At 39.6% G+C, this 13,370-nt stretch overlaps 1 protein-coding gene across 2 annotated transcripts in view; it reads right to left on the bottom strand.

Annotated features, from left to right (window-relative positions):
• The window catches only part of VAV3 (vav guanine nucleotide exchange factor 3), a 147,062-nt gene that overhangs the window by 92,591 nt on the left and 41,101 nt on the right, over positions 1–13,370 (bottom strand). For both annotated transcript variants that reach the window (XM_036387985.1, XM_036387986.1), the window contains exons 3-4: positions 1,854–1,912; positions 1,068–1,133 (exon numbers count right to left, since the gene is read on the bottom strand). In XM_036387985.1, coding sequence (XP_036243878.1) covers positions 1,068–1,133; positions 1,854–1,912 — 125 coding nt within the window. The remainder of the gene's footprint in view (positions 1–1,067; positions 1,134–1,853; positions 1,913–13,370) is intronic.

The raw sequence follows: 13,370 nt of genomic DNA, 5'->3' as shown, positions 1-13,370 counted from the left end.
GAATTGCTTCCTCCACAAATGAGACAGCATGCAACTATTAAATTTCTGTTAATAATTTTCATAATTTGTTACACAAGAAGAGTTACAAATCCATTTCTTTGGTATGATTTGTTAGGTTTTTTTTTTTAATGAAAGGCTGTCTCACAATGCTGAATTTACATACCCATTTAAGAACTGGTGAAAATATTTTCAAACAGTTATAATGCCACCACATCTAAGAGATAAGGACATCACCTCTTGCCCACTTGGGTCTCAGAGGAGACTACAACTCCTGCCTTCTGCATGCTCTGCTACACAGAGTGAAAAGCAATTATCTATGACACAGTCAGTCAGCTGCAGAGACAAGGACAAGCTTTGCAGGGAAAGTGGTAAATTGAGCAATGCCAATCACACTGAGGTTTCCCTTCTTTATAGGCACTGAAGAAACAAATCCCTGGTGTGAACAGCAGCTTCTTTCCCACACTGCAGGAAGCAACATGCAAGGAGTGCTGGTGAACTTTGAGCCTTGGAACAGTGAGCTCTGACCTGGCTCTTGTCCAACATGATTCCTCATGGATCTTGAGAGATCCCAGCCATAAGACACAAGAGTATCCTGACAATCCTGCAAACACTTACCCAGAAGAGGTAAATGCACTCACATTAAGAATTTCACTGACTTAAGGAAAAGATACACTTGAATTATGATCCAAACATTCATTTTCTTTGCTAGCTCAAGACAATTTCCTTACAAGTGATATTGCAATCTTCTGAAAGCATTCTCATAGTATTGACAGGTAACTTAGAAATGCATTCTTTATTTCCTTTGCTACAAGCACCCTCTGTGAAACATGCTGCTTTATATACACAAATGTAGTGTAATAATTCAAAAAAGTTTTCATAATGAATTCTTCCTGGTCAGCATAATAACTAACAAAATATTTACTAATTAAATAAATACCCCATTCTCATTAAACCTATATGTTCTACAACACAATACAAACAATAGCATGCAACTGAAAGACCAAAATCTGTAATTAATTTACAGATTAATATTAACAGTTTAATATTAATTAGTATTTAAAACATACTCTATTAAATCAGGAAGACCTTTGTAGATATCTTCATCATCAACACTTTCTTCTGTAGGGAAGGGCCTACAGAAAGAAAAATAGCATTAATTACAGACACCACAAGCCTAGTCATATAGTGGATTTCTGTTTGGTTTCCAAAGTTTTCACACAGATTATTGTATACTAATGTGCTTATATGCTCCCCCCTTTCTCTGATGAGCAGTGTATGCGTATTTATACTTCATTATGTGGATTAACACTTAATATAATAAAAACCCTACTGGGCACAGTTGTTATTAATCACCACTAATACACACCATTGACATTTTTCAACTGGAAAAAGTGATCAAAACTTTCAAGTTAGGTCTGATTGGGGGTTATTTTGGTTTCTTTTTGAAAACAAGAATCTCACAAACTTGGCCAATTTTGCTGATTTTTTAGAAGCGAGAAAGAAAAGAAACCCTATTTGTCTCTACATAAGTCACCACTCCATCAGCTTGACTTCTGATCCCTGTGTCACAATTATCACACAAGTTCTGCAATCCCAGAACTGCTGCTCCTCTGTTCACCTCCTGTTTCAGCATGAGCAGTACACACCACTCAGGCCCTTCAGCGAGAGGCAGCACACACCTTCTGGAGCTCCTCAGAGGTCCAGAGCCTTGCACACCTGCCCACCTGGCACCCTGGCTTACAGCTGGAGAAGCCCTTAGTGGGGGACACAGACTATACTGCTTCTAACAACCTTGCCAAGGAGCATCCCACCAAGAGGCATCAGTGCCACCGTTCCCAATAGCAAGAACATACCTTATGCCTGTGCCCAGTGCAATGGGAGTGCGGGAAAGCTTCGAAAGTGTTTCTATCACCTGCAGGAGAGGGAAGCAAACTCTGATTAGTTGTAGAACAGAAGCAATAAAACATTTTGTTCTCTACTGTTTCATTAGCAGCACTACTTCAAGTCAAATTATATAAACAGAGACAAAATCTGGCTGTGCCAAACACAGTTTGCAATTGGACCTGGATGCGCTTGGAATTAAATTTTGTCCTAACTAAGACCGCTTGGGTTCCTTGGGTAGCTGCAGCAGGAGGAGTTTGGGCAGCAGAGGGAGCCAGAGGCCGAGGCAGCAGAAGCCCGGGGCCCGGCGGGGTGGCGGAGCGGCGACACAGAGCCAGAGCTCCGCCACCTCGGGGCCAGAGCTGAGCGCTCCCATCGGACAGAGCCGGACAGAGGAGCCCGGAGCTCTTCCTCATGGCTGGAATACGGCAGCAGCCTGGGAAACCTCATCCTACGAGAACACCTCCTGTAAGCGCCGAGGTTACACACAAAGCGAGGGGGAGCATTAGGAAGGGTGGAACACACACACAAGGTCACATACATGAGGTTGTTCTGCTGGCAATTGAATTCATACAAGGCCTATTTGAGTCTGCCTGGCCAGCCCTCTCCATCATTACTGTTTACTCATGCACAGACATGCGAGTCTTATTTGCTAGAGAGAGAAAATGACCCAAAATGACACCCTGCCTCAATGTCCACACTTCAGTGACAAGGTTTCCTCTGAACTCCTCAGAAGTTTCAGCCTGTATCTTTTCAAATCAAAAACCATATTAAGCTGAAGAGAAATCTCAAAAGAAGCTTTTTATCAGAAGTATCAAAATTCAGTACAGCAATTCTACATTTCTACATTTCACAGGCATTTGGCAATAATCACTACAATTTCAGTTGTTTATTTCTGAAGTTTTAATTACAAGACTACCATGACTATAAAAGAGAGTTAAAAGTGCATCTCTCAAAGGAAGGAAAATCACATGTTTACATAGGAGAATGACAAAGTAAAAACCACAGGGAAATATCACAAACTATAGCTTAAACTGAAGTTACAAAGTCTCCATAGTGAATAATAATTCATAGGCAGATGAGCAAAATTAAGAACTAATGTTAGATTAATCCTGTGAAAGCAATATTTGGAGTTCATTTAAACAGCTGTGAAAATAAATGCCTTAAAAAAAATCTTGTTTTGCCTAACAGCAAAGAATAATAAAAACAAATAAATATGCCATTAACATAATCAAAGATGGGGGCACATATTTCCCCTCTGAACAGAAGAAATGCAATATGGTCTAGAATAAGCTTTAGAAATTGTGAATAAAAGTTGGTTAAATAAATGACAAAATGAATTAAAAGCTATTTCATATTAATCAAAAGATCAAAAGGGAAAAAAGACTCCAAGTCTTTGTGTCAGGGTAGTTCTGGTTTCCATAGCAGACCAGAGCCTGCCCCTGCACACCTGCAGCTGCAAGGAGCCCTGAGCCACACAAGACAAGATGCTGTGGGATTCAATGGCTAAATGATCTGTCCTGATGCATGGGTGGGCACTGACTGGCAAAAACAGAGGAGGCTTCATGGTTCTCCAAACAAAGAGGGGCAAGTCTGATGAACTGAATATCCCTTACTTGTTTGAACATGATATTTCCCAGCATACAAAAATCTCTTGCAAACTATTCCACCCACACAGACCCTTTTCCTTAGAGGGAGTCTCACTTATCTAGCATAATCAAACCCAGTAGACATATGGCTTACTCTTCACAGCTAATTACAGCTCCTTCAAGATCACATTTAAAAAAAAAAAGCTGTACAAATAAAATTATGAATTTTAGGTAGGTAACTAGCAAACATGGTTCCCAAAGTGCACTGCCAAGTTACATTTTAGAACTATCACTATGTACACAAACAAAAGCAAGATTTATATATTAGAGGAATAGAAAAACTTTTTCAGGAACTGATGTGAAAACTTGGAGGGGGCGGGCACAGAGGCCCACGATGACACCCACACACACTGGGGAAGCCAGAGAAGCATTTACCAGAAAATGTGCAGAGAAAAGGGTGGAGAAAGGAACTGTATGACTAGAGACAACAGGAGACTACAAGAGTCTTCCCTGCCCTTAGAACAGAAACCATTAAGCATTCCAGTCTCTAGTAAAGATTAGAACACAGATTCAACTTCCACAGAACAAAAGATAATGCTTACCCATTGAACCACTCCTATTAAACCACAGCTTAAAACAGCTCTATCAAGAAACAGAAGCATATTTACCGAGAGGCATTTTTCTTGCAGTTGCGGATTCCCTAAAGAATTCTGAGAAAATGTCAAGAATACTTACACCAGTAATCACACATGGAATTACCACTTCTGGTCAACACACTAACCCAGTATCACATGTGTGTAAATGTATTTGCTCCAACAAAAGGTGGGGCAAAGCAAGATTCTCCTTCTACAAGAAATTTCAGTTCTTTGCTTCTGAGACACTACAGAAACAACTAAGAGTTCCCAAATGTCAAGGTCCACGGGGATGATTGCAGTTGTGTATGGGCTGAATTGTCTGATAAACAGAATCTCAATAATCATTCAGCAAAACTAACTTAAATGCAGCAAAATGTCCGATTTTCCATAACTGACAAAAGAAAGATTTAGGAGTTTTTCAGAACAGTGATTGTTTGAAGCCCTATACAGTTGATGCGAGGAAACCTAACAGTGATTGTTTGAAGCCCTATACAGTTGATGCGAGGAAACCTATAATATTCTGAACTCCAAAATTACAACGTACCATACACATTAAAGTCCCTAACATGCAATTTAGCACTTTGCATGTGCTTTTTTTGCTTTGCTCTCTTCCTTTCAGCAGAGCTTTAATCCCTTTTATGCATTTAACCCTAAATGATCACCCAGCTCTCTTCCAAATCAAGGACTCTGACAGATGCTCCTGTAATTTGAATAAGGCTTAACTGGATTTTAGTTTAAGTGCAAAAGTAGCACTCCTTGCCTGTACAAAGTCCAGAACAACAGGGATTCCATGCCTGGTGCTGCTCTGCAACAAACAAATGTACAAAGGGCTGCAGAGTTTTGCACACACAAGACCAGCAGGAGCAGTCCGCAAAAAACAGGTACTCAGTAAAGATTCCTCATTGACATCCTGGCCAGCTACAACACACAAAAAAAGAAACATTTATACTCCAAAACATCCCACAACGAATACATTCCTTCGCACTGAAAAGCACAATAGCTCTGTGATTTGCCTGCTGGGAGCCTGACACTGGGAGATATTAGCAAGAGGCTTCCAGGCATAAAAGGAAGCCTCACTGCACCACCCCAGAACAGCTCCTTTGCACTGCCTAACACCACGAGACAGAGGTTAAGCAGGTCTTTAGAAGTCACATCAAAGTCACATTCACTTCAAGAAGATGTGAACATCCAAGTTTGTTTCTCAGTACATAGGCAATTTATGCAAAATATGACACAAAATTCAAATCTACAGCTTTGGAAGAGGAAGCACACCTCAGCCCACACCCTGGTGAGTGGCTCTGCTCCTCATTCATGTTTCAGGCACTGCTGGCAAGAGCAATAGTCTCACATTGTACATCATTAACTCTTTACTTCATTAGGAACTCTAACACCATTTTTTTTGCTTGATATTTATTATGGCTTGACTTGACTTCCAGTTGTAGGTCAGATTCTCCAGTTTACATAAGAACTTTAATATGCCTTGCCAAAACATTATTTTGTAATTTCCTGCAGCCATACTCTTCAGTTAATCACATCAGATATTCCTGTGCCTGCTTACAGCAGCAGTAGTACACTAGAGGGACTATTTTACAACTTTCCATAGCATTAGTGTGTCTGAGTTTAAAATGTCCCTTTCTAAGGTATTTTAGTTGTGTCTCTTTTTAATCTCATTTCTTTAAAAAGAACTTGCAAATTATGCAATTAAAGAACAGATTAGGGACATTTTAAGAGTATTTTTCCACTTTCAGAAGAAACAGAAGTAAATGATTTTGCAACTCTGTCTCAACAAACAAGCAATAACTCTGTGCTACTGACAGCTACTATAACAACTATGCCCATATTTATATTTCTGATATTTACCTAAACTGAAAATGTTAAGTGATCAACAAATATTGATGGCATCAGTTTCATAGTTTATGCCAATAAAACCTAGAAAGATTCACTTGTTGGATCATCAAACCAGTTGTTTCCATGCAGGCACTTCTATCAGGTTGTGTTTTCCTACAGCACAGTAAAAGTCAGAGCTCTGGGCAGATCATGAAAAATAAAAAGCCAATGCATATAGAAATCCAATGTTTCTGGAGAACACAACACCATACATTCTCTGCAGTATGGGGTGAGGCTCTTATGAAGCCAACTTTAAGTGCCTCATCTCCAGGACACTTTAAAGCCAGAACTGCCAGTCATGCCCACATGCTGAGTGAGTTCTCATGAAGCTGTTTTCACTCATTCACCAGACTAGCGAGGAGGAGGGGAAAGAGAAACATCATTTTGTGTCTCTGTCACTCAGAGACAAGATGAAAATGCTATACATAAATATAGTCTCAAATTGCTCACATGAAGAAAGGTTTATCTTTTGCTACTGTAGAATTTACCAGCCTCTGGACAACCCTAGATCAATACTTCATTTGGCACAGGGGGGGGAAGTTGAAATACATATATTGATTAATATGTATTAATATTGTACACTAATTCATCACTAACTTGTGAACCAGAAGACCTCTAGGAACTCCTACATTTCCACTTTACTTGGTTAACAGATAAAAAGAAAAAAAACCCAAACATTAAGCCAGACAACTCCAGGATGATTACACAGCTGCTGATCTAATGAGCATATTATTCCAAGTAAAGCGTGTTCATAAGCTAAATTGAACATTTTCTTTCCATCTGCCCTTGTTCGGGTACCCTGTTAGTAGTCTGTGTTGCTTCAGGTTAGTTTTAATCAAACCACAATCCTCTAGAGAAGGAGAAAGGATGAGGGCTTTTCCAAAAGGCAAAATGAATGAAAACGCCTTAAAATGAAAGGAAAGATGGGGGGGGAAGACAAAAGAGGGGGAAAAAAAAAGAGAGAGAGAAGAAAAAACCTGACCTAAAAGCAAACATTTGTTTCACATACTGGCATCTTAACACATCCTTTAAAAACAAAATAAAAACCCCAATTTTTAAATGCCAGCTATGCAAATATGCCTCTACTAAATAACTGTTGTGGCATGCACTGAAGTGCCAAAGCCATATAGACACAAAGCTGTGAAAGACAATTTACAGCCTTGGCACCTGCACCAACACCTCCTTAGGAAGAGGACAGACTGCAGACCTTCAGCAGGTAGAAATGTCATCTGTGTTTCATTACACACAGCTTCACATTCCTGATCTTCACCTCATTCAGACAAAATCCGGGCTTTGGGTGTAGAGCACTGATAGGTGCAATCCAAAGGAAAGGCACAAATTTACTTTCCACTGGGGTAATCACCAGCTGTGGGATGCTGTCAGTTTTCTCACTGGCATCACCTTCAGCCATCCTGATCCTGGCTGTCTCATTGTCCGTGTCCATTCTTCCATTTCCACTGAACTATACTCTAAGGAAACACATCTGAGGACTACTTCATCCTTCCTTCCCATCAATGCTCAGCACTGGCATGGGAGCAGTAAGGAAAATAGACCAACCGTCCCAGGGAACCGTGGCAGAGAAATCCACAACCCCGAGCCAAGTCTTTGTGACTGACAGAAGCCTGCCAGCAACCGTGAAAAAAGGTTTGAAACCAGGTGCCAAATGCTTTCATGCAGAGGCAGCAAGGGTACAATTGCTGTAAAAGCTGGTTTTGGCAGTCATGCACGTTTCCTCTGAGCCCCAGCTGCAAGAAGAGAGCTCAGAGGTGCTGTTGTGCCGCAGGGGAAAGCCTGGCTGGCTCTGGGCATGCAGACCTTCATACTCTACACGCAGTGCCCTAGGGAAGTCTCATCTCAGATGCACTCTCCCTAGTGTTAGTGTCTCCACAGCAGGAAAGTTCCTCCATAGTAAAAAAAAAAAGAAAAAAAAATAGCAAAGACAAAAAACCTTCTGGGTGTTGCTGATTTGTTCGTAGATAAGCTAAATACAGAGACGCAAACCGCTGGGACTTCAAAAGCCCCAGGGAATCAACAGCTACAGAACATGCAACTTTTTCTCCAAAGTCTTCTAAAAAGGAGAGAGATGGGCAGTTTGGAACCAGGAAGGCAGGCAAAGCTTCTAGAACATTATTTTTACAAACCACTCAAAGATGTGAGGACAGATGACCTTGTGTCCAAAAGGACGGGTTGATGCCAAGAATATTTACCCTCTTTTGCACACTGAACATTTTACTCCTTTTATCAGAAGTGATGATTCTGGTCATGCAAACTCTGGAACTAGAACAATGGGACTGGCTGACAACTGCACATGAGAATCCTAAACATTAAAGGAGGAAAAAGCAAAATCAAATGCTCTCTGGGAATCTGTAAAATTCACTATCATGTTATTAGAACTATAATGAGCAAGTCTTGACTAATCTATATCCAATAATGGACACAAATGTATATATAGTTTTAAAAACTGTATTTAATACACCATTTTTCAAAGTTTAGGTCTCTGATGAGGCTACACTCATTAATCCAAAAGCAAGAAAGGTTCCCTAGATGGCTCTGTTCTTACAGGGAAATGAAAAGGGTTTAAATTGCACAAGCAGCACAGTCCTGCTCAGCCCTTGGTTCATTTTGTCCACAAGGCCGAGAGACTCCCTAACGCAAGCTCGGAGGGAAGGAGTTGGAGCAGCTGCTTCCTGTCTGCAGCTCGTGGTTTTGATTCTTTGAATACCTTCAGCCCTCACCATGCCTTCTGGGGTGTTAAATTTGAGGCTGGTTTTTTGGCTGGGTTTGATTTTTTTTTTCTTTTCTTTTTTTTTAAGATCTTGCTTAAAGAATGACAACCTTTAAGCATTGCTGTGTTATCAACACTGCAACTCACAGCAAAAGCGCAGACTGCCTCAGAGCTCTTCTAAACGTGGAATTGGAGCTTGTCCTTTCTGGTGCATGCACTACATTTCAGGTTTTGCATGAAGGGCAAAAGAACACAAAAGGATATTCCTAGGACAGTACAGCAAAACCTATCTGCTATTAAGTCATTCCAGTTCCCTTCAGAATAAGCACTACAGGGTAACATAGACTTAGAAACAGCTGTATTCAGCTTCAAGCTGTATTCAGCTTTGATCAAGTGCTTGTTTTCAATGCTTTTTGAACACTTACTGATGATACCATAATTTTTTTACCATATTTTATATAGGTCATAACAGTAATCAATCATGAAAGAAATGGGGTTTTTTCCTGCATTTTAAATAGAATATTTTAATACAATTTCTTTTTTTACCTAAATGTAAGCATTCCTTTTAAAATCCCTAATGACTGAACAGGGAGATTATCAAAGGTATAAGTGGATAAGTGGGGACATGTGGGGTTTTTTAAATATGAAAGGACAGAAATCAGTGTTGTGTGTTTTCCAAAGTTACATTTATTTTGCCCCTGCCCTTTGACAGACTTCAGATGACTATTTTTACGTGTTTCAAAAAGAACAAGCAAATTCTCTAAACTGCAACCACCAGTTTGTACACTTCGTATATATATTTTGGGTGTTTGTGACCTTGGATGTTTAAAATTGGCATACAGATATTTTAGAAGGAAATTAGTGCTTACATATTCATTATTGATTGCACCTCCAATACTGTTTTAAGTATGCATCCTGCAGTTTAAATGGCATGTGGTTTCCTCACTCCCACTGTGTTATTTGACTTTAATATTTAAACAGATTCTTTGTCAATTTTGACCCTTTCAAGAACAATACTCAGAGGAGGCTGTATAATGGAGTTTTTCTTCTTCTTTTGTGCTAAAAGGAGAGGAAGAGTTTTTCTTCCTGTCTTGGGTGAGCCAGTCACTGCCACACTTCTCCCTTTTCTGAGTTTACTTTAACCATTGACTACATAAATTTAACTAGTGTGTGCCTTTGCTTAGTCACACACAAGTCACACCTGAACCATGCATTGAATTTACTCCATTTAATCAATGAAGATAGGAATATTTAGTAGGCATAATTACACACTTTATATCTCCTTATACTCTGCAAGAAAAAACCCTTCTCTGTTACAGTGCAAAGGGAAGTGAGCTGTTCTCTTTGCTGCAGTTACCTCAGCTCGCTCACAGTGGCTCACAAAAGCCCACAGCACTCTTTCAGGCCTCACACTCCTAGGAGATCTCTCTACCAGAAGAGACAAGGGATTACATCAGCCCAACAGAGAAGCACCTGTCTCCAACACCACAAAAAGATACACAGTCAACAGGATGGCCTAACTCTGACATTTCACTGTCTTCCACTCATTTTAAAAATCATCATATTTGATACAGGATTTTAAAAAATTAAACTTGGGAGGACATGCTGCAACGGAAGTGGCATTGTCAGCTTCTATTATTGAAACTTGGTCAGAGCAGTGGTTTGCTTTTCTCCCTAATCATATGTTCACTTAGATTTAAGAAAAACTAAGTACACTTGCAGTAGTGGAAGAAAATATGCAGAAAAATACATTCCCATCATGTTTGTACCCAATTCTCCTTGAGCTGGATCCTTATACTGAAAATTACAAAATGAACGCAAGAAACTAACTTGCTATTTTTATTTTTTACTGTCTTATTACTAAAAACATGCAGCAGCTTGCAGGCTGTGTTATCTATATGCTACCCTTCCAAAATGCCACTGCAGAAGTAAAGAGAAAGTGGGATTGATTCCTTTCTTTTTTAATGTTTTTAAAAATGCGCATCTGTAGCTTTCACTCGTCTGGATCTTGAAAAGAACATTTTGAGTTCTTAAAGTCTGTGACAGGGATCATAGTATGTATTTTACATGTAGATACTGTGGTAAATAAGAGCATACCAGGAGATAACCTATTATTCACCATATAGTCATATTTACTATTAAGATGTCTCTTGGAATTTCACCAGCTCTGCTGACTACAGAAACTTTTGTCCTCTACTTTGTGCTCTTCACCCACTGTTCTAACCCAACTCTATGGTCATGTCATAAACTACATGTGAGAATTGGCAGGCAGAGACAGAGGAAGGGACAGATTTCTTAGCATGTTATTCTGAAGGGCAGGTAAGGTCCACTGCTTATTTCCCAGCTCTGCTGCTTCAAGAGGCAATCTGCCACGGTAGAGGCAGTAATCTCTGCCATTAATATTGCCTCTTGACGCACACAGCATTGTACCTAACTTTTGCTCTAGGTTTTATATTTCTAGGTTATATAAGTTTTGCTCTAGCATTTATAGACATGTCCAAATATTTATTGTGGAATTGTGCTTCAAAACATGTGTGAAAGGGCACAGGACTGAACACATCCCAGATTGGTAGCAAGTCAAAAAGCTTCATCTAAGGCCAACTTCAGTCATCACTATTTATCATAAAAACACCAGTAGCACATATGAGTACAATGAAACTCTTGACATGAATTTAGTTGGGCATTTCAGTCCAATACAGTGAGTCCCAACCCAGCCAAATATCCCAAGCATTATTAGTCCTGCTCAAGTCCATCTCAGCAGCCAGCCTACAGTGAGCAAATGCAAGAGCCAAATGCAGGCAAGCAGATGCACCTAGAAAACACACCAGAAAAGGTCATGCTTTGTGAAAAACAAAGGCTCTCGCATCATTTGTAGTCAATGCAGAAAGGCATTTTGGGGAGATAAAATTCAGAAAAAGTCCATTTCAATTAAGCAATATTGCATAAGTGGTTTTATCACACATACAACATAAAAAATAACTCTTGTCCAATACCAACATTCTTCTAGCATTTTGTCATAGATTTTATGGTCTCAATGAAAGCCACTATTTGTGCAAGAGTGTTACATTTTTATCGGTCAAATATTGTGGGGGAGATTTCAAATGGAAAGCTGCAATTCATATCCAGCAGTAATCTGAATTACACCTCTACCTTCTTTTTTTACATCAAACTTCAAATCTAAAACCAGGGTCAAAATATATACAGGCTGATGAACATTAAATTGAGTGAAACAGCCTCAGTGCTCAATTTTTTAAAAGCTATTCACCATTACAGCTTGTAATTTTATCCAACACTACCTGTAATGTTTCTTAAAATTGTGTTCCTCAACATATCTTCCTTTTTACTTGTCAGGCACTCATTTTACTGCTTATAGGTATTTCCAACAGCACAAAAATTCCCTTACTGCATTCATACCAAAAATAGTAGCAATGAAACAGCATCAAAAACAGCTTAACTGAGGCAGATGCATGAAATATAATCTTCAGACAACAGCAAAGTCAGAAGCTATAGAGAGATAGAAGTTTCAGGAAATAAGAGCGATGTCAACAGGAGAAAGATGTGAGAAAGTTGAAGGAGGGAGAACAAGGCACTAGTGGAAGACAAAAAATAGAATTCAAAAGACTTAATGTAGTCAGCTTCTGAAGGGGTTTGAGATTACAGAAACATCACCTCAAAAAGTAGAAAACAAGGTAAGGAAACTGAAACAGAACCTGTAAAGCAAATGAAACAAAATGAGAACAAGGAAAATAAGAGTTTCGTCCATGGTAATATGTTAAAGAGATGATCCATGTTTTCCACCAAAAGGAACAAAAATATCAACAGAAACTTTGAGAGCTGCAATAACACTGTTGGCTGAGGTACCACAGGCAGAGCACACACAACAGAGACTTTGTGAGGTGTCTGGATGAGGACAAGACACAGTCTAGATTTAGACTTAGCTTTTGGAAACTTTAAATTACTGCTGTTCAAGGATAATACAGCCATAAACAAACTACCCTCATCCAATAATTTTACACTCTAGCCTATGGAGAAATGCCCTTAAGATCTGCATACAACAAATGATAATTATTGATTTCATATTAAGATGAAGGCCTAGTTGTTGGTCAAAATTACATGTTACGTATATAACAAACAGGCCAGGCTACTGCTGGCCTGTAAGTTTTCAGTGGATTTTTGATTACTGATGTACTCCGGTTTCTCACTGTCTGTGACACTCAGAACACGCACCACAGATCTTCAGAACAACTACTACAGCTCATTAAGATCCAACAGAGCAGGCAAGGAAAATAGCTTCTGATGATGAAAATAGCTCTGCCTTGCTATTTCAGGGCTCCTCTGTCTATGAGAAGCTGCACAGAAAGGGCACTTTTTTCCCTTAAGACTTTAGTCTGCCAAGTGAACTAAGATGGATCAGTTTTAAGCCATCAAAAGGTCTGAGGCACCTGTCAGATGGATTCTTTCCTACTGGCCAAACAGCTTTGAAACCAAGGTACAAGGTCACCACGACATGCCTGAGAGCGCTGACTTTGCTTTTAACATTTTACCTTACACTATGAAACAAGTTTATTGAATTCCCCTTCATAGCCAGAGTTCTACACTTGCAAACAAGCAAAGAAGCAGTCATTACTCTGGTACCATACGTACCAAAGCAAC

This window comes from Molothrus ater, chromosome 9 (genome assembly GCF_012460135.2).
Source record: "Molothrus ater isolate BHLD 08-10-18 breed brown headed cowbird chromosome 9, BPBGC_Mater_1.1, whole genome shotgun sequence".
In the NCBI taxonomy this organism is placed as follows: Eukaryota; Metazoa; Chordata; class Aves; order Passeriformes; family Icteridae; genus Molothrus; species Molothrus ater.
Note: the sequence above shows the minus strand (reverse complement) of the source record. Positions and strands in the feature narration are given on the sequence as shown.